The 22,761-nt window shown below is 37.0% G+C and overlaps 1 protein-coding gene across 1 annotated transcript in view; it reads left to right on the forward strand.

Annotated features, from left to right (window-relative positions):
* The window catches only part of CNTN3 (contactin 3), a 224,662-nt gene extending 216,114 nt beyond the window's left edge, over window positions 1-8,548 (forward strand). Inside the window, exons 20-22 of the mRNA XM_064496308.1 lie at window positions 3,841-3,953; window positions 4,586-4,754; window positions 6,559-8,548. Of these exons, the coding sequence (XP_064352378.1) occupies window positions 3,841-3,953; window positions 4,586-4,754; window positions 6,559-6,659 (383 nt within the window). The 3' untranslated portion in view covers window positions 6,660-8,548. The remainder of the gene's footprint in view (window positions 1-3,840; window positions 3,954-4,585; window positions 4,755-6,558) is intronic.
* The last annotated feature ends 14,213 nt before the right edge of the window (window positions 8,549-22,761 follow it).

The raw sequence follows: 22,761 nt of genomic DNA on the forward strand, positions 1-22,761 counted from the left end.
ATATATTTAGTTACCTGATGTCAAAACTTTCCCTAATGACATTTAATCATGATTAAATATTATTAATAATTTTTCATAAATGTGTTAGTGTAGATATAACATTCTGTTGTGATAATGCACCATAATTTAGCCATTTTCCTATCGGTAGACATGTCTTATAGTCCCAGCTTTGTCCAATCAACAGCCTTTGGGTAAACACTTATTTGCAGTCAAGTGGCTGTGGACTTCACAGAGTCTATAAAGCTGATGTTCAGGAGTCTTATAATCAAATACACAGAGCATATCAGGATAGGTGCTGAAAGAACGATAATAATAATAAAAACCTTTGATGTAATATTATTTTTGCCACATAACATTTGAAATTGTTGAAATAATGTTATAGCCTGTCAGTTAGTGTTGTGCCATTAATACAGTGATATACCACTATTCCACTGGAATTAAATTAGTTTTTATCTTTTTTTTTCTGTTTTAGCATACTGTCAATACAGCAGAAGTTGAGTTGACAGAGAAAAGAATCTGTAGGGTATGAAAGTTGAGATATGATTTACAAAAAACTTCACAATGTAGACCAAATATTAAGTTAGTTCTAATAAAGTGTGGAAGTCAGTCAGCATTCCCTGTTGGGTTTCCAACAGGATAGAACATGAAAAATGAAATCGGAAATCCTAAGAGATAAGCTATCAACTCTCTCCTGCCCATTTCCACTCCAGTACTTGACCCAGTGCTTTTATAAAAATGTATTGTATTGCATAAGAGCTATTTAGGCTGCTGGTTAAAAGCTGTATCAGTCAGATTGGGCCAGCTTGGGCTAGAGTAGAGTAGAGGCCAAAGTATCCAAAACCTCCAAACCTCAGAGGAGAGAGCTACGAGTGTTTCCTTCTCATTCACACTTCGTGTCCATCATGAGTGAGACTCGGTTTGATCTAGTCCGTCTTCACTCCAGGACCCAGAATGAAGCAGCAGCCACTCTCATACATGGAAAGAGGCCCTGTTGCACTTTAGTTTGAGAAGTCAGGAAAAGCATTCCTGGGAAAGTGAAAGTTGAATTTACTTTGAGATGTACATGTTTCTTACTCATTTTTATGACATGTACAAATTTGTTGTCAACTGTTCAAGAGTTAAATAAGGTCACAGGTAGTTAGCACAATGTAACCGGAGCTGGTTTGAATCCACATGATACCCCTTACCAGTTGTGCATCTTAGCACGTTCTTTGCTTTTAATTTTTAATTGTGATAAAAATACACATGACATATTTCCATCTTACCCATTTTTAAATGTAAAATTCAACAGTGTTAAGATTTATTATTCTGCAGCCAATCAACCAAACCCTTTCCACCTTATAGAACTGAAACTCTGTACCTATTAAATGACATCTTCCCAATCCACCCTCCCCTACCCCTGGCAACCACCATTCTACCTTCTATCTTTATGGTTTTGACTATTCTAGCTACCTCACATAAGTGGAATCATATAAATTTTTCTTTCTATGACTAGCTTATTTCACTTTGCATAACTTCCTCAAGGTTCACCCATGGTATAGCATGTGTCAGAATTTCCTTCCTATTTAAGGCTGAATAGTGTTCCAGTGTATGGATATACCACATTCTGATTACCCATTCATCTGCTGATGGACCCTTGAGTTGCTTCCACCTTTTGTCTATTGTGAATGATGCTGCTATGAATATGAGTGTACAATCTTTTTTTTTAAACTCTGCATCTAGATTACCCATGTACCAAAATGGGCATTATAAATAAAGTGTAATGAGGATTAAGTAAATTCTATTATATAAAAGCACATTCTCCCATGCCTGACATATTATAGGTTTTAATAAGCATTTGTTGCTAACAATAATAGAATTTTGAATGTGGAAGGAAGGTTTATCTGGTCTAGGATTTTCCAGATGTTATTTTTACCAGTAGTAGTAAAGGATGATTTTAGAGTGGTCCACAAATATATATATTTTTAATTTTTAATGCTTCATTTATTATAGAGTATCATAAGAATGTTAACTAGCACATCAAGCTCATGACTGTATGAATATTAGTGTCTAGGACAAGACTAAAGTTGATGTTTGTGTGTGTGTGTGTATATATATATATAAACAGATATATAAAAACATATATATATGTTTTTAAATCCAGTTCATTTTGTTTTTAATATGAAAAATGGTGAAAATGGGACGTGACTATCTGATGCTTGGAAACACCGATGAGGAAAATGAGTGTAATCAGCCCCTGGAACAAAGCTTTTATTTTCCCCTTCTTTCTCTTTTCCAGTTTTTTTTTTTCTTTCTTTTTCTCCATTCTAAAAGTATTCAATTCAGCCTGGACTCATTCAACTCATCTATTTTGGGACTCATACAAAATAAACCCAGTGTTAAACTTGCAGTCACTGCTTCTGTGGAACTAATGTTGGAATAAATGATTCAACCAAAATCACTCAAATTTTCTATAATCTACAAGCGCACATCTTTTGGCAGGACAAACCATGCTGAAGTATGTCATCTGAGCTGCATCAAATGGAACCTGTCCTTTTATAGTGCTGCCAGGCCACAGGAAATCACAGACTTTGGGACAATGTTCTAACGATTTTGCATTTATAGCATTTGGATTGAGCCACCAGCACATGGTCATTAGTATTTCACCCCTAAGCAATGGCTGTTATATATTTTTGGTTATCAAAGCATTGCAGCTTGAAGGCTTTGAGCTGACCTAAACTCGTTGTTAATACCAGATCACAAATGTTAAAGGCAATGTAGAATCGTATTAAAGACCAGACAGTGAGCAAAAGAATCTGCAGGGAACACAGTCTTGTTTAGTGTCATTAGTCACATAAGTGTTATCTGAGAGCTCTTCCCATCTGTAAGTCCAGCCGTCTTTCCCTCATGGCAACAGTCAGTCAATAATGTTTAGAAATTTCGCAGCATAGCCAATCTTTAATATCATTTTCCCGTTACCAATTCAGTTAGCCACATCACATTCTGTGGCTAACTCTGCAAGTGCAACATATTTCAGCACTGTTTTGGGCAATTGTAATGCTGTTGCCAAATGGATAGTATTATGTCTGTTGTTTTGGGATTGATGAGAAACTGAATTTTCTGTGTCCGATGTTGCTACTGATAAATGCTATTGAACCCCCTTCCTCCAGCATCCAGTGTTCATGAGAAGTAAACCATGAATCCAAGTATTTAAACCTCAGAGGGATTCATTAATTATCTAATGGAATTCTCATTAACGTTTTAGTGTTTTGCTTGATTTTTCTCAAAAATTGATTTAAACTTGCAAAACGAAGACTAAAATATAGACTCTCTGCTGCAATTTTTCATGTGCGTAGCTATTACTTCATGGGAATACATCAAAGTAATCCTTATTTTTGACTGCCTCCCATTTTGCTCATCTCATCATACATGGCTGGCTTAAAAATCATCTACACTTCATTTCCTGCCACTCTGATCTGCTCAGTTGGCAATTTATCTGTATGTGTCAAAACAGGGCATGCTGCCTGCCTTTCCTGGTCCATCAACAGTTATTCCTCTAGTGGTGGAGAAAGGAATTTCTTTCTCTCCACTATCAACTTGTTTTCCAAACCATTGTAATAAGTAAGAAATGCCCTAATGTATGTGATGAATACGATAAATTCTCACAATGTAATGGAAAAGCCTTTTTCAAAGCAAATTTAGCTACTGGGTTATTTTTTCTGATTCAGCCTATAGACTACGTGTTACCAAAGAGATTCCTTTTTCTATTTCTGCTGCTTTCTATGATCCTCCTTTATCTGTTCTATGTAAAATATCGCTCCACGCTCAAATCTATTTTAATTTCTCATTTTGCATCTCAAGCTCCCAGTCAGCCACCAGGAAATGTTGTTTGGAATGCTACAGACACGAAAGTGTTACTTAGTTGGGAGCAAGTTAAAGCCATGGAGAATGAATCAGAAGTAACAGGATATAAAGTAAGTTGTATCATTTGCAGTGCTTTCTTTTCCTACTTCTGGCAGTACTTTTCAAGGGAAGCTAGATTTGAACAGCTTCTCTAAACACTGATGACGTGGTTTCTATAAACTACATTTGACATACAGATATCAAGCTATTTACAAAAAGGGTGTTTTTTTCCCAAAATGTCTGATGCCTTAAATATAAATTGAAGTGAAATAATTCTGCTCATGTGAGAATTTTAGACAAAATGTTGGTAAATTGTTCTATATGTTAGTTTCTGATTTCCAATATTCACCTGTATACCACGTAAAAAACAACTCACAGTATTGGCTCTGATTCTTTGGTCTGGTTCAAGATCCGTACAGTAGGGCCTCGCCCCATTTCTCCAGCCTTATGAATTTCTAACCAGCTGAACCCTTCCATGGAAGAAGTTCACTCTTTCCCATGTCCTTGATTTTAAGAACCTGACGATTGTACCATGTGCTGATCCCCAGCCTAGTCTCAGATCTATGAGAAAGCTATGCATGCAGCATACATTCTAGTGGGTACAGGAAATCAAATGATAGACATGAAGTAACATCAGAATAATAAGTTCCATGAAAAAATAAAAGGGCGATATAAAACAAATTTATTTGTTCATGCATTTTAGGTTTTTTATAGGACTAGCAGTCAAAATAATGTGCAAGTGCTGAACACAAATAAAACTTCAGCTGAACTTTTGCTGCCCATTAAAGAGGACTACATTATTGAAGTTAAGGCCACAACGGATGGAGGGGATGGGACCAGTAGTGAACAGATCAGGATTCCAAGAATAACCAGTAAGTTGGTTGAAGTCCACACTTTCCTTAATTCCCAGCATCGGTGTGATGAGCCCCCAAGAGGGAGTCAATCAGTGACGCCTCTCCACTGTTTTTTTCCCACCATATCTTTCATCTGAATGCTGAGAAGGTTTTAGAGTCTGAGAGATGAGGGCAGGAGGGATTCCTCACTAGTGGTGCAAAATAAGGAGACTGGTAAGAGCTGAAAAGACCAAAAAGACATGGAGAAATATTTAGCAGACTTCATTAATTTTATTTTTTCCTCCTTCTGAGCTATGCATAAATTTGCCTTTAGATTGTCATAAAAACAGAATTCCTTAAGCATTTCTCAAGGGCAGTATTGAACCCACAAACTGTTTTTAAGATCTCTACTATTCCAGTTGTTTGCCTCTTAGAAATTTTAGATGAATCTTAACAATTCTTTACCAAGTAGAAAATTTAACACTATTAAGGTCATAACCCAATTGGCCAAACTAAAAGAAAATGTAAAATATATGTATCTTATTTTCTGATTTCAAAGGAGGTTCACACTAACTTTTCCTTTCAAAATCCAAATGAAGCCTATTTCATGATAGAAATTTTACTTTTAGAGTTAAGGAAAACAGATTTTTCATACGTATTTTATCAGTGACTCTGGTAGAAAAAACTTTATCTTTTCTTTTAAATCTCAAGTCTGGAGTTTTAGGGCCTCAATTTAAGTACTACAAAAGCAATCTTGTCTTCATATTCTAATGTCTGGTTTAGGTTATTTAAAACCTAAGTAACTTTGTTTCCTGTTTCTTTTCATTGAGCTTGGCCTAGTCTACAGTCCTGGGCAGTCAAGATTAAACATTTTATCAGTGATCTTGGGAAACAAAATGAGGGACATCATTAGCAAGTAAAGAGAAGGGGAGATGTGGAAACTTGGGGGAATTTTATCTTTTCATAAAATCGTCAAGATGGCAATACTTAGAAAGTATCTGTATGGAGAAAATTGGAAATAGTTATCTTCTAACTGAGTACTACAATGTAAAAATCTATAACAGCCATTCAGGGCTACAGACATAACTGTATGCACTTAAATAAAGCAAAACCAGGAGTTAATTGAAACATTATTATTATTATTATTATTTAGGTTTTAAAATTGACATGCTGTCTTGTTCCTACGGTAGTGCAAGGTACAGAGTTAACATTACAATATGGCCAAAATGGAGCTGTTAAAAGGAGTAAGTTCTATGCTTTTGCGGAAGCAGACACAATTTTAATATTTGAGGGCTGCTGAATCTAGAGTAGCCTTTTCCTCTGACATCTGTCGTCTTGCTGAGCTTGCAAAGATTGTTGCAGACAAGTCCACCTCTAGGAAGATGGAACTTTTACTGATTGCTTTTTTAGGATGATGTGTTATATTATGCATAATAATTTGTATCTAGAAATGCACAAAAGAGAAACAAACACAGATTTCCTGAGTCTGTCTCCAATGAAGCTTTCTTTAATTAAGCCATTGAATTATCTCAAAGTTCTCTGTAATGGAATATAATTGTTCTGAGAATGATTAAGTTGTTTTTCCAATTTCAATTAATGTTAAATAGTACTAGATGAACAAGGCCCAGAATTACTTAAGAAGCCTAAGTACATCAGAGTTTTTATAGACCCTCTTGGCACATAATATATGCTACACTGATAAATAAAATGAGGGCTGATGGTAACTTGAGATAGTGGGTTAGGCTCATGAGATGATTTGATGGTGATAAAGAAACGTTGCTTTTGCCCTGATTACTGAAAGTGGTACCATCCTTACTAACAAGCTGTTTATCATCTTTGACAGATGTGGATGCAAGAGGTTGCACTTCCGCCCTCCCCAATGTCCACCCTGTGTCAAGTTATATCTCTATAGTACTGTTCTTTATTGTAAACGCCCTGTGGTGATACTAACTTTTTTTTTATTATTATTTACTAGAAAATCAATGGGTTACAAAAAAAGTGCTTTCATGAAATGCAGTGATTATGCATGTTTTTTTCCAACTCTGTATTTTTAACTTTCTACGTAGGTGAAATATGAATAGAATTTAAAAAACCCATAAATCCTTTTAGGAGACTCTGACTGCCTTAATATTTACTTGATAAACCAAAGGAATTTACATATTACATACTTCAGATTTTTGATATAGACATTCTTAAGCTATGGTTTTAAGCACTGCCTATGGATAAAGACTCACATGGTCCCACATGTACACACTCACACACACGTGCACATGTACTTTTCTTTTTGTTAATGCAGAAAAACTCATTTAATCTAAATGCTGTGTTCCTATTAGAACATCACTGTTTGGAAGACGCAAGGAGTATTATTTTGAAATGTTCATTTGAAATCCTCAAGGGTGAAAAATACATTTTGAAAATTACCCTGTTTGAGAGAGAGTGCATGTGATTCAAAAGAGTGTTGTTGGAAGATGTTACACTGGAGTTGGGAAGAGGCCGTTTTGTTCAGACAAACTGCTGAATCGTTGTGAGGTTCTTGACAAATCACTTTGCTCCCTCTACTTCTCAATTATTCGTCCATAAAATGTGGACATAATAATACCCGTCTCATCTGCCTCAGCCCCAGGAATTACTTGCTAAAAGTTAAAGAAGGAAACATGAAAGTCCTTTGTTACCCCCAGTGTGCTCGATCTGTACAAAATAATAGTATGGATTTATTTAATATAAAAGTCCTGAGGATCACCATGTTTTTAAAGTTTCCACTCCATTCTAGGGAATGCTTTCTTTTTCATTCAATGATATTATATCATTGAAACGATCACGTTTTATCCCTTCTCAAAAGTTTTAAAAAGGAAAGTAACATAAAAAGGAATAGTTTTCTTCAAACCTATGAACGAGCATTCAGGTTTTATTAAGACATGGTGGAGAAAGTAAAGAACAACCTGAATCTTAACCCAAATTCACATGATCCTTCATTTCCAATTTCTGATTCTATTAAGTGACTGGCTCTTTTTTGGATGGGGGAGATGGGTTTTTAATGAAATCCACCTGTCAATCAGAGTGAGGCTGGCAGGCTTTTCCGTTCCTGAGTTATATCTGGAGAAGAATCATGGTGATGCTGCTGACTTCGATATGTATGACTCATTCTCTCCGTGTGTGCTGTTCAAAGAGTTGCCCAAGACATGACTTCATAGCAATATGTAAAGAATGTATGAAAACTGGCAGATTGAGTGTTACAGACATTGCAAAATCCATTTTTTAACCTCTTTCCTCCCAATTTCACATTTTGCAGGAACTTGTTCTTCTTTGCCAAGATATCTGAATTTGAAACCAACAGTTCAGATATCAAAGAAGAATACATTAGCAAAATTCTGATAATCACCATAAAGTGTTACTTTACATTGAGAGATTACTTTTAAGATCAAGTCATTAGACACAAAGGAGAAAAATATTTATAACTTTCTCTGCAAGGACTGTACATACTGTATATATATATATAGAAAAATTCTGAATGACAAGTAGATTTCATATGACCATTGTTATTTCTGGTCAAAAATTGGAGAAACATTTTCTCCAAAACCTGTATTTTATGCTACATGTAATGGAGTGGTACCTTTTTATGATTTAGTGATTCCTATAATATGTTCCTATACTTTTTATTTTCAAGACAATTACTCTATTGTTTCATGGCATTTCTAAAAATATATCTCCATGAGATATGTACTTTGTTTCATATTGAAAAGTATAAAATTTATCTTTAAATTCCTGTGTGTGTATCCTATGGTTATCTGTATGTATTATTTTTTATTATTCTAATAAAATGTATAAAAATCAAATGCCTATGCACGATTAATTGTGTTATGGTCAAAAAGAATATTTTAAGGGGGAAATAAGAGGAGAGGGCACCATCATAGTTTTCCTGATGCTATTATTTCTTATATACTTCAGCCTACTTTCAGTCTTTCCAATTCTTACCCTATGATTTTTTTATACCCTACTGACTGAAGACTGAGTAAAATGAGCAGTTTGAGGCAATGTCCTTTATATTAAAGATATTTCATGTCTGGGGAGTGGGGGGGCAGGGAAGAGGGGCAGAAAATTCCCTTTATAGAATTATGGTATCTAGTTTCTTCTGACTTTATTTGGTTGCTCTGGCTACTCCCACATTTTTGACACGTATTTTCTGAAGATTAATATCGACTTAACTCTTTCATTGACTTTCTCCTTGGTACCAATGTTAGAGACTCGCTTTTAAACAATCCTTGTGGTATGATATAGCCTAAATATTTGCAAACATATGCTATAAAAAGACTAGTTTTTAATTTGTAAAGAGTTTTAAATGTTATTGTTGGTGTAAGGAAAATTAGAGCTAAAATAGTAATTCATTTTCTTACATGAAAATTCACAGATACATTTAGAGGCAGGAGAATTAAGTGGGAAAAGTGTGTGTAGGGGTTGCACCAGCAGGTGTGAATGTGTGTGTGGGGGTAATGTGAAATTTAAGTACAGTCGTACGAGGTGCAGCAGTGTGCCCTAATGAAGGACAAAGAGCTGCAAATTCGCGGAAACTGATTATACCACCCAAACCAGCCCAGTGTCCTCTCCCCAAGAGCCAGGGCTATTTGACATGGCAGAATCAGGTCAGCCATGACGCTCTGCCTTGATCTGAATAGCACCTTCACCAATTAGTGGTCATGTGGTCTTGCTCAAGTTCCATAACTTCTCTTAAGTCTCTGTTTCTCTGTCTGTGGAATGGGACCATGGTGGTATTTCCCTCATAGAGCTGTCAGATCTTCAGTGACTGCTAAACTCCCCTGTGCTGATGTTTCCTCTTCTATGGACATTGAGGTAATTGGTGCTTCTCACTTAAAGGACTGGCAGTTAGTATATAAGCTGATGTGTGTGAGTGCGTAGAACCCTGCTCTTGGCATTAGTCTTCCCATCAGTAGGTAAGTATATGACACTGGACAACAGAAGACAATATCTGAAGGTGGCTTTGCTTTGTATGTTTAGATCTCCACTTTGATCTTATTCTACTAACAAGAAAGGTAAATGATTCTCAAAGTTCCTAGAGGAGAGGGTAAAATGATCCTGGTATCAGATTATGTTTCATAGGAAAGTAACATAATTTTACCCTCCATGTGCCAGACTCTGAGTTAAGCACTTTGCCTTTGCTAAATTAATCTTCACAGCAGTCATTATTAGTTGGGTACTATTATCAAGCCCATTCTACAGATGAGGAAACCAAGGCTCAGGAAGATAAGGACACTATACAAGGTCACCCTAGCAAGGGTATAGTCAAAGGGTATTCTAACACAGGCAATCTGGATGCAGCTTCTGAGTCTGAGGCAGGATTGGGTTTTTAATCCCTCTCAAAATCAGATCCATTAGACTTAGAGATTGTGAATAAGCATCTCTAATGGCAATTTGTAGTATCATTTGTTCTACCTCTATTATTGGTCATAATTCAAATTGGAGAACCAAACACCTGAGAAGCCTTTTGGCTATGGTAAATTTTGATACTCTCTAATTCTTACATGGGAAGCTTTCTAAGTTAAAACTGACCCAGCTTCAGAGTTCTTTATGTAAAAATTATAAAAGTATTTGTTTTGAAAATATTTTTTAGGCTTTATGCTTGATTTTCACCATACCTTTTTTTTTTTTAACTTTGAAGATGGTTTCTGTTGATTTTCAGTGATGTTACCAGGTTTCTGTTGATTTTCAGTGATTTTACCACGTTCAATGAAAACCTAACAGTATAATTCAATTAAAAAAAGAAAAATGATTAGAACATCACTAGTTCTTTTTTTCCAATTAAAATCACCCCTGCCATTTCATGTTCTTATAATGCCATCTCTTTTTAAGTTTAAAATTAATCTTAATTGAATTCATTTTTTTCAGAAGTATTTTACCCTTTTCAAAAATGAAAATTGTACTGATATTCATTATAATTTGGATACACTTCAGTAAATATTGTAGGTAAAAATCACAGCAGCAATTACAAATTTGGCAATTAGTAAATGGTACCATTCTTTTGGAAGAAAATATGTAAATAGGAATATGATTCATTTACATAGTTAGGTTTTTCTGCTGTTGTTTACATTTGAACCCTGTGCCCTAATTTAATGTCTTGCTTTACATACTGGTGATAATTACCTCTTGAGCTCACACAAGAAATAAATGCAATTATACAGATTTAAATTTGTAAGAAAGGGTGTTTCTATTATTTGTCAATGTTTATTCTTATTCTTTACTCCTAACCTGCCTGCTGAAATTATTTTAGAGCCTGATGATTCTACCCTGATCATCATTAATACTATGGGGAAGAGAAAGAATTATATCCTGTATAATTGGATGTTACCTGGAAAAAAACAGGGGGAAAAAAAACCAAAACAGGAATGAATGATAAGAACAGCAAATTAGCAGTTAGTTTGCCATCTGACAGTAGAATGGGAGAGACTACTGTAAATGACAATACTGATGTAAAATATCTATCTAGACTGGCTAATACGGAAGTGACAGGTCCATTCAGGGTGATCATGGTATTAGCCTTTCCAAAGCATCCCAAGGATGGCTGCCCTTCCAAGACTACATTTCAAGATTACATATGGAAATGCTCATTGGGACCATAAACTCTGGCACAGTAAGTACACTTACTCTGTGTGGCTCCTGTGTATCTGTTCAGTACATATTTGTCGAAAGAAAGCTATGAATTATTCACCATTTTGTCTTACCCTCTCCTATTTTGCTTGCTTACTTTTTGCTCCTGTGCTGCCTCTAGAGATTTTAAGATATGATAGTTAGGAGAATAATGGATATTTCAAAATGTGTTTGAAATAATCATAAGCAGTAGGTCATCTGTATTGGGAAAGTTCACCAAATTGGGAAGAAGACAGTATAGCGTAGTGGTTAAGGATGTTTGTTCCCAGTCATGGATCTGGGTTGGAATTCTAGCCATATCCCTAAATAACAGTGTAACCTTGGACAAGCAGGTTAATCCTTCTAAGACACAGTGCTTATCTCTAACAAGGCACCCATGTAAGGACCTGTCTTGAAAGATTGTCATGGTAGAGGACATGATATAATCATAGAAAGCTTTTATCATAGTTTGGCTAATGGGTACTCAATAACAGAGTCTAATAAATTATTATTATTATTATTATTATGTTTTAAATGCTGAATTATTCTTCAAGGGTTATGTGTAAAATACACATACATAATAATAGTATTAAACCTCAAAGGGTCGTTCATTAATTCATCCAGTTTCAGATGCTGATCTTGGGGCAAGAGATAGAAGACAAGATGTCTCCTCTCAAGGAGCTGAGAGGCAAGTAGTGAAGCAAAGGAAGGGACTAGAGAGTAATTTGAGGATGAAAAAGATGTTTTAGAATATATGCTCAAGTAACTGTGAGAACCAAGGTCACGCCTATAGAGCTTGCAGCACAATACTGGGCACACTCAAGGCCCTCAGCCTCTGCTGGTTGCAATCCTTATTCTCTCAAAACAAGATCCATCCACATGGCAAATAGCTCAGAGCGTCACCGCAATCAAAGCCAGAAATACTATTCAGAGGGTGTTATTCAGAAAGATAGTAAATCTCAGACTAACAGCTTTACAGCTTCTGCCATAAGTCAGTATAGCCTATTTATAACTTCACACTTGTTCCTCATGAATTAACGGTAATTAAGTTGAAACCAGTGTCCCTTGATTTGGTAGAGCTCGTCTGGGCTACAGAGAAGGTTCTAGACGTTAGTCTGAAGAACATGAGGAGCTGAGGAATTTTTAGAGCGCCTGGGCAGAGAAATGTGTTGAGTAAAAGGAAAGAAACCATGTTAAGAGTGTCCAAGAGCCCCGTTTCGAGAACAGTACTTAGTTTAGCGTTCTTATCTAGAGCAGGTTACCACCAACTGCCACGACCGCTGCTCCTGAGTGACAATCCAAGTCCTGCTGGGGCTGGAAGCGCCAAAGGAGATTTCTCTCGCTATTGCTACACGTGAAGAAAAGCTTTCTTCCTCCAGGAAGGAAGCACGTTGTTCTTCATTTGTAACCCGGGACTGGGCCCTTTCAGTAGGAAAGAAAGCCACTCTCTGGGTTTCCCCACTTCTGTTAAGAGCAGATGCTAAGCAATGCAGAACCGGGAAACAATAAATTCTACTTGCCTCATGCCATAGCTCGGGAGATGCATCGTGTAGTAATGAAATAATCTTTAAGAGAGTAGATGTAGGTCAAGATTTGAGTCTAAACAGAGGGCAAAGGGGAGAGTCAGTGGTGGGTATATTTTCCAATGTAATGCCAACTGAAAACATTTTAACTTACTTTGACGGACATGCACCTTTCCCTGAAAGATCGTTCAATACCTCAATGAGAATTTTCTTTAAAATGACACATACCCATACTTGCACCCAGAGATGTGTTAAGCTCTGTGGCCAGCGTTCTGCCTATGGCGCCCGTACTGAGGAATAGGCAACAGCTGCGTTTCAATGCGCATGAGCCCCAGCTGTTGAGGAAACAAGCAGGAGCTTAGAACCTTCGCGAGAAACCGGAAGTGGCTCGGGCGGCGGGGGGCGGAGCCCGAGGCTGCGCGGGCCGCTGGCGGGAAGGGAGCGACGCAGCGCTGCGAGCTGAGGCGCTGAGGGGAGACGTGCCTTCCGCCCGTGGGCGAGAACTAAGCGAAATAGTAATAGTATGTGGTGAGGACGCCACCTCAGGAAGGAAGCCCTCAACACGCCAGACTCCAAAACTCTGCTCTTCTCCCGTCCCAGACACGGCAGGAATGAGGTGAGTGGCCATTTCTTAATACTTGAAATTTTATCCCATGGTTTATAGTGTTCATGGATCCCGTTTGTAGGCTTGTTTGCCGCTCAAGGTGAAAACTGACGACGAAAACGCCATGTTGAAAGGAGATGCCGTAGCGTTTTCTTGCGTTCAAAAGGAAGCCCCAAAAGGGAAGAGTGGCCTTCTTTCCTCTACTGGTTCAGCACACTTTCCCAATATGTAAATAATTTGAGGGCCCGGTGTCCCTAGGCATTCGACTTCAATTATGTTTCTTGAAACTGAGTGGTATTTTTAAGGGAAAAATTACCTCAAAAATATCAATTTTTTTCCCTCTTCTCTAATAGCGTATTTCCACCTCAGTGTTTTGGTTGTCTTAAAGCCTTCCTATCAAGTTTAAAAAACAAACAAACAAACAAAAAAACAAGATAAAACAAAAAAACCGACTCTTAGATACCTTCAGATATTTATGAGTTTAACGTGCGTGACATCCTGGACTATCTTTGGCCTCAGTCATATTTATGGGATGTTTTTAAGAATTTGAATAAGACTCTAACATGAAAACCAATGAGTTTGGGTGATTTTAAGAAGTCTCTTAATTAAACCTATTAAGATGGATATTTTTCTTTTTCATCGACAAATCACTTGTCGCTTCCTAAAAGATTAGTCACTTTCCTCAGAGCAGAAAAATCCCAGGAAGTTTTTCAGCCACTAAACTTGGGATAGAAAATCTTGGAGGGCCTTCACTTCAGTATCTACTAGGGATTCTCTTCTTGGCTTTTTCTTGAAAACATCGTGTTTCTTAGGCCGAGATAGACGCTGTGCACAGCTGTTTGTGATTTGTAGATAATCTTGATACGGAGTTTTAGAGATACCAGCATGCCTCGCAGTTTTCCGTACTGGAACATCAGAGGTTATTTTCTAGATGCTGCTGCCATGGTAGAGCATGGGGTACGCATGGAAATAATGTATCCTGAGAATTTTCTTTAAGAAAAATTTAATTGAAGAAGGAGGAGTTTGTTTTTAGGTCTTCTTTCTCTATTAGAGTTTTTCAAACCAAAGTATCAAAATTGGGCTTCTCCCCAGCTGTCTTGAGTCAGTCTCTCAGGATGAGGCAAGTAATCTACAGATTTTCATCTGATGAACTGATTAAAACGAACAATCAGATTTCGTATCCAATGTTCTAAAGTATGAAAGAATAAAAAATAACTGCTGCAGGACAAAACCATTTCTTAGTAAGATAAATAAGGTGTAAAGTAAAATCAGACATCATGATTAAGACCTATGAAAGAATGAATCTAATTAAAACACCATCTTTTAGACTTAAGAATTTATAAACTGAGATTTACATCAAAATTCTTTGTTCGTAGTGTAAGAAGGAATTGTTGTCTGTGAAGGAGAAAAATATTAAGAACAATTTAAATGTCCACCAGAGGAAAAGATTAAATATGATAAATAGATGCTAGGGATTAGCATGCAGTACTTGAAAAGAAATTTGCAAGTAAAAAATATGAAGGGCAGGTTGTTGCTTCAAAACCTCCCCAAGAGCTTCCTGGGTGTGATCTGAAACAGGTTCCTGTAAGTGGAGGGCAGGAGAGATCTAAGGAAAGGGCAGACGACTCCAGGTTGCTAGATTGCAGGTTTAATGAGCAAGAGAATGTGCTTAGAGGAAGGTTGTCTTGGGCTGCTGCAAGAGGAGTGTATCTCCACTCCCACCAGCCAAAGGGAAAATGTTTATATAGAGCCCTTAACTGGACTTAGTCACGTACCCAGTCCAGATAGCCTGAACACCACATCCCCTTTCAAGGCTGTATCCTTGGTGCAGCTTCTCAGAGCAGGGAACGCAAGCTGAACACATACTCAAAGGACAGGGAGGTGAGAGGGTGGCAGGCGGGAGCCTTCAATTGCCTGGATCCATCTCAGCCTGGATCTAGCTGAAAGTTAACTGGCAGTCACTCTTTCTTGATTACCTCCTCCAACACGGGTTTTTGAATGTTACAGGCAAATATAACATGAGAAAATGAATTTGTTTCTATTTATTTGAAAATTTAAATTATATTTTTCATGGGTATACCTTCATTTTTAAAAGCCTAGGACTGGAAGAAAATGCGTTGAATCCGTGATAGTCGTTACTTCTGGAATAAAATGGCAGTGCTGGGATTAAGAGTTGTAGTCAGAGGTATATATAGCCTTTCCTATGCTATTTCTATTAAGATACTCACCTTAATTAAAGTAATGCATTGCGTACTTTATAATTTGCTGAGGTATATGTGAAAAACAAAGTGGTGAAATTGTGTAATTGTGTTGTAAAGTTGTGGTGGATGAGCAAGCCTCAGGGGTTACAACTGTAAAGGATCTTCTTGTCTTACCATCTTTGTATTTTTTACCAGTTTTATTGAGATACAATTGACATAAAACACAGTGTATGTTTAAGGGGTACAGCACAATGATTTGACTCATTCCATGAAATGATTACAAGTTTAGTTAGCATTCATCATCTCATATAAATACCAAAAAAAAAAAAAGAAAAATTTGTTTCTTATGATGAGTACTCCTAGGATTTACTCTAAACAGCGTTCATATATACCATAGAGCAGTGTTAACTATAGTGATCATGTGGTACTTTACATCCCTAGTACTTATTTATCTTATACCTGAAGTTTGTGTCTTTTTACCACCTTTGTCCAATTTCTCTTCCCCACCCCCATACTTCATCTTCTCTAACCACAAATCTGGTCTCTTTCTTTTTTTCTTAGATTCTACATATAAGTGAGATCATACAGTATTTGTCTTTGACTTAACGGCACATAGCATGATGCCCTCACGATCCACCCATGTTGTTGCAGATGGCAGGATTTCCTCGCTTTTTATAACTGAATATTTCATTGTGTGTGTGTGTGTATATATATACATACCACATTTTTATCCTTTCACCTGTTGATGGACACTTGGTTGTTTCTACATCTTGGCTACTGTGAGTAACACTGCTGTGAACATCTCTGCAACATGATGTTTTTGTTTCCTGTAGATTTATTACCAGAATTGAAATTGCTGAATCATATGGTAAATCGTATTTTTATTTCTTTGAAGAAATTCTGCACTGTTTCCTATAGTGGCTGCACCAGTTTGGAAACCCACTAATGAAACACAGTTTCCCTTTTCTCCAGATCCTCACATCATTTGCTGTCTCTTATCTTTCTGATGATAGCCGTTCTAATAGGCTCATCACCCTTTTAAGTATCTTATGATGCTGTTTTTTCCTCTACTCCTGAATATGATTTATATCAGGTCCAATGACATGTCAGAACATTTTCATGTTTTTTTTTTAATTCTCTGTTCAGTAATTAACCTTTCCTGCCTAAATCAATCCAAACAAAACAATATAAAATTGTCCCCTTTCTTGTCTCCTATCTACTGCAGCCTATCGGCTTCAAAGGAAGAAGTGGACACAGCTTCTCTCTTTCCTTTCCCTGGAACTTCTTTCTCTGCTTTCTCACGAACCATGGCCTCTGATCAGAGAAAAACCTAAGGAGGCAGGAAGGGACTTGGTGTGTCACCACCTACTTGGCGTTCATGTCCTCAGTTTGACTGTGGGTAGATTAAAGATGGCTGCAAATTTGTGACACACCCCCATCAGGAGATGGGGTCTCTTTCCCTTCCTCTTCCATCTGAATTGGCAGGTAACTGCTTTAACCAGTGGAATATAACAGACATGACACTGGACCAATTCTGGGCCTTTACTGTAAGAGGACTGGCACTTTCCACTGTGGTTTCCTGGACCTTTGTATTCCCATCTAAGAAATGACTGTCCACAGAGGCAGCATGCTGTGAGGATCCCAAGGTCCAAGAAGAGTTTATTGAGGTCACTTTCCTGGGTTTTTGGGAGACATTATTTCCACCCACCTCCCCATCCTCAGGAATCCTTAATAAATACCTTGACTAAGGAGCTTCAAGCCCCCATATTTCTCATAACACTAGACATTTTGGATCTGTTGCCAGCTTGTTTTTGCTGAGCTACGCTGGCTCCCCAGGTGGCATCTGGGGACAGGATTAAAGGCACCAAGTGTTCTCTCACATGCTGCACATCTTATCCAAGTAATTGTGAACACTTGGGCATTGACTGACCTGACAAACTCCAGATTTATGAGCTATACCAATGCAGCAGTGAAGTCTTTTATTTAATTCCAGCTCAGAAAGGCAGGCTGGACAACTTGCCCTTCACATAGTTGTGTATAGGAAACATGTTACCGAACCAAACTTGGTCCCCTTGTCCATGCACAGTAAAGCCAATCTGCCAGCACCAGGTTGTGGTGAAGAAAAGTGCAGTGTTTATGGTAGGCACCATACAAGGCGTCCAGGCAGCTCATGCTCTAAAAACCTGAACTCCCCATTGGGTTTCAGGGCAGCATTTTTAAAAGCAAGGTGAAGGGAGAGGAGTCATAGGGTAAATTGTGCACAATTCTCTGATTGGTTGATGGTCATATAACAAGGTGGTATCACAGGGGTTAACATAATCTGGCTCCAGCCAGTTTGGGGGCTATGTGCTCATGGTCCTCAAGTAGTTAACTTCTTCCATTTGGTTGGGATTTTAGTGCCTTGAGTAAAACAACTCAAGAGTATGCATCAGATACAGTTCTCTGTGTATTTCAGGGAGGAAATAAAGATTCTGTGACGCCTTATGGCTAATTTAGTGTTTAAATTCTTACCATTTCCCTGGCCCAACTGCCAGGTCTCCTTGGAGCCTCTCTCATAAACTGAGATAAAGAGGAAGAAATCATTTTCTTCCCACTTCATGGGAATGAGTAGTTATGATAGTAAGACCCTAAACCCTCTTCAGAAAGTCTTGTAAGGACTTTTATGGAATGTACTCTATACAAATACTGAATTACTGTTTGCACACCTGAAACTTACATTGTAAGTCAGCTATAAATAAACTTAATTATTTGTGAAAAATCTTTCTCTGCTTCCCCCTCTAAACTTCCTATGTGTATTTGAGTCAGGGGTTTGAATCGTGAAACTTGTTTTGCCCCATTCTGTTTTGCAAGTCTCAAATGGTGGTTGAGCACCACACTCTAGAATGTGGCTTCTGTTGTCCTCAGGCCTCATCTCAGATTTATGTTTCAGATTCGGTTACCGTAGCATTGTCTTATCAAGGGTGGCTGGAGCGTGTATTCTTTTATGGGCTACAGGACTGGCAGTGGGTGCAATAACGCAAATCCATGCGAGAGTCTTAAGGGAGAACGCCCACTGTTCTCTCGTCCTGAGAGCCAGCAAGGTGGACTGAGCTAAGATTTAAAATGCAGGTTTTCCTCCTTGATTCACCCAGACAAATGTTTGAGGATGTAAGTGGAAAGTTTTCCTTTTCTAACCTTAAATCATTCTTGGAGCCAAATAAATAGGACAGTGATGGACTTGGAATCTGAATAACAATAAAGTGCAGGCCAAATTTGCATCTCTAGGCAAAGTTGGGGCAGGGAAGTGGCGAATGGAGGAGTTCCTCATGCAGAGATTGGGTGATTAATCAGAAGTAGTGAGAGAAGTTTGTGAATTGCTTGCTTGGGAAGAGGTTCTGAAATTAAATTAAGGTTACTAGATAGAGCCTGAGGTTAGGTGTGTTTTACAAAATCTCGGTGTTGTAGATACACCTTTCTGTTTTACTTTTCTTTCTCTAAAGAATATATAGATACATATAATATTATATAATATACATGGTATATATCTTATCATGTATGTATTATATAATATGTATATTCTTTAACCTTTAGAACTTTAATCTCTGAAAATCTAGAATAACATAAAAATAGCATAGCTGGAAAAGAAGAGAATATTGCAAACTGAACATAGAGATTATAATAAAATTTGACTAAAATTTTTAAGTGTGGGAGTATATAATAATTAGTGTTACACAAATGTAAAGAAGAGAAATAGATATGAATAAAGGGTAAGAAAGGAAATAAACTGTAAATGTCTTAAGTAAAAACAAAAAATATTTCATGAATGGAAATGCTTTTGTCAAGTATTTGTGTTTACAATAATGTGTGTATACTTCCAGCAATGTCAATTTGAAAAGATGCTTTCAATTTGACTTGTCGGTGTACAGATATCACTTGGATTGCAAGACAACTGACTGTCAAAAATATTGCATAGATAAGCTGCATGTTTTACAGCTATCTCGTCTAAACACTAATTTTATACATAAGAATTATTGGAAATCAACTTTAGATAGTTTTCTTGAAAAGGGTAAACTTGAGGTCTCTTCATTGTGAGAATGGAAAAGTTGAAACCATCTGTTGGGCAGTGGCACTTAGGAATTAACTTCAGGCAATCAAGGATAAAGTTTTGCATGAGAGCATGCATTAATTTGACTGCTTTATGTCTAAAAGAACAGTATGATTTGGGGGAGTGGGATAGGTTTATAAACAAACATTAAGAAAATATATTCTCTTATTTCACAGTAACATGAATTTTTCTATTTTCTCCTGAAAGAATTTTTTCTGTTATGTGTCTATATACTAAGATGTGTATATACAGTTAATTATTTATTTAATGAATTTTGATTTCATTGTTTCTCTACTGTCTCAAAAGCATCTGACACTGGCTTGTCTGGCAGTTTCATTTACTCAGAAGTTAGCTATATATTTAACTCTTGAGGTTCCATAAATACCAACTATTAGAGAAGTTTTCACACTGTAGTTTCTTTACTGGTTTACTTCTCTACTCAGATGACAATAACTGGGTCTAAGGCAGGGAATGCGTTTATTCGTCTTTGTATATCGGGCATATAGCACTTTTCTGGGTAATTGATAGACAATCAATAAATAAAAGAATTCATGAAATAATTTAATAAAAGAGTTCTGGAACATTCTCTCTTGTCTTAAAGTCAGATGTAATCTTCCCATTCCTGTTGCTTCCTTTGCCAGTCTCTGATAACTGACATTTCTGCATGAACCATGGGGGAAAACATGAAATGTCTTTTCTCTTAATTAACTGAGCATTCCACAATCTCTCGATTCTTCAGCAAGAGACAGAAGTTAAACTAAGATTCATAAATGATTAAGCACAGCGGTAAAATCTGTAGTGCCTTTTTTCCTATAAGCCTTGCAGATGACTTGCTATTCTTATTTCTGTGGCCCGTTGAGATAAGAGATTCGAGATTCCCTACTCTGCAAAATGAGGATGGTGGTCCCAGCATCTCAATAAAGTTGTTGTGAGGATTGACCTAGGACACACTTAAAGCTCAGTGCATAGTCTGGTACAGTTAGGAATGTGATAAGTACCTGTCATTTACTGAGACTTGACATTTTGATAGAGGGATGCTTCAGGTCAGGCTCCTATTGAATTTTGGGACAGAAAATCAGTTGCATAAACAAAAGCATTCTGTTTTGAAGCTTTCTTGTTCTTTTTCAGCATAAACAAAAGGGTTTTTAAAATGTTCTGACCGTAACATTTTCCTACCTGGTCTATCCACATTTAATCTCCTATTGTAATTAGAATATTTTCAAGAAATGCCTAGTAAGGACTTGAGGCTTTAATGATAAAACATCTTGTATGTGTGTTTTACTTAAATTGTTATAATTTTATTCTTGAAGCTGCAGAACGTTCATGTTTCATGTTTGTCTCATTAATTAGTATCTGATTATCTGTTCTGAGTGGGCCTTCTTTTTAGATACTGGGATCTAGGTGTTAACAAGAAAAACAATACCTTTGTCCTTATGAAGCTTCCATTCTGTAGTAAGTAACAGGCGTTAGGCAAGTGATCAAAAAATGAGCTGAATGACTACAGACTGTGTGGAAATACAGTGTGTGGACTTACCATGGCAATGGGAGGAAAGGGAGACTTGAGACAGAGGATATTTCAGCCAAGAGCTAAAGGATGAGAATTTTCTAACCATAAAAGGAGTTGAGACTGTTGTGGAATCCAGGTTCATGTGAGGTGAAACTAAAATGTCAGAGTTTGGAGTTTTATTGCAAGAGCCAAGCAAGGAGAATGGACAGCTAATGCTCTGCTGAAAGCAAAGACTACTTAAAGAACTTCACCCCTGTCCTCAACTCGGATGCCCTTCACCACAGGATATTCTCAGGAAGGAAGGTCACCACTTTTGAATGCTCAAACTCTCCGGGAACTTTCTAGCCTTTTTTTTTATTTAGTCACATTGGGTGTTGTTGACCACTCCATCTTTGCTGAAACTTCTCTTCTGATGTCCTGGTTCGACTCTCTTACCTCTCCTCCTCCCACTCTATCTGCTCCTTGTCTATCTTTTGGGGGAACTTCCTCTTTTGAAGTCTGTCTCCTAGAAGCCGGTGTTTCCCAGAGATCAGCTCTGAGTAGTCTTCATGTCCCTTACACATCCTCTCTGGGCCATTTCAGCTACAACAACTTCTAAACTCTCAGGCCATCTCCTTTTAGATCATTAAAAATTTCCCTGCAGGAGAATACATGAACTTTTTTTTCTTTTAATGTGTACCTGGTCTTTTAATTTATGCCACATGTTATAAATATTGTCTTCTCTTCACATGGATTGCATATCATTGTCAACAAAAATCAAGAAATCCACCCTACCCTTATAACACATTAATATTTTTGGTCTAAAGTTTATTTTAATCTCTGTGAAATTAATACACCTGCAAAGCTTAATTTTGCAAATTGAGTTTATTTTAAAAGATAGTGTTGAATTATTTTTCAGACAAAACAGCTTAATAAACTCAAGTGAGGGCCTACACATATAATGCTTTGAGTATGGTAGGATTTTTTTAGCATATTGATATTTATTTGGTGATGTATAAAAAATATGTAATTTAACAAAACTGCAGATGTTTCAAATCCCTGTTGTTTTCTTTAGATTATTTTTGTTCTAGAAAAAGATAGGCTTCATCAAATTAATTCTAAAATATTAATAGCTAATAATGATGCCACTCATGGAAATATTTTAGACATCTGCAATCATAGAGTAAAATGGAGGAAAAGCTTTATCTAAGATTGTCTATAGATGAGTCAGTTCTCCAGTTTTTGACAGAAAATCTACACTGGTTAATTGTTGAACCACCATTATATATAACAATTTTGGTCAAATCCTTGACATTTTTAATGCATACTTGAAAAGAAATATATCCATGACATTGACATTTTAGCAATAGTTTTATCTGGTGGTGTCTAGGAAGAAGGCCAGCTTATATTGTACTACATTCAGTTTTAACTTGGCTAAATACCACAAAAGCTCCCAGAGCTGGTGCTATAGTAAAAGTCAGCTTGTTGCCCTTTTACTTCTGCATACCACAA

Source organism: Camelus dromedarius, chromosome 17 (genome assembly GCF_036321535.1).
Source record: "Camelus dromedarius isolate mCamDro1 chromosome 17, mCamDro1.pat, whole genome shotgun sequence".
Taxonomy (NCBI): Eukaryota; Metazoa; Chordata; class Mammalia; order Artiodactyla; family Camelidae; genus Camelus; species Camelus dromedarius.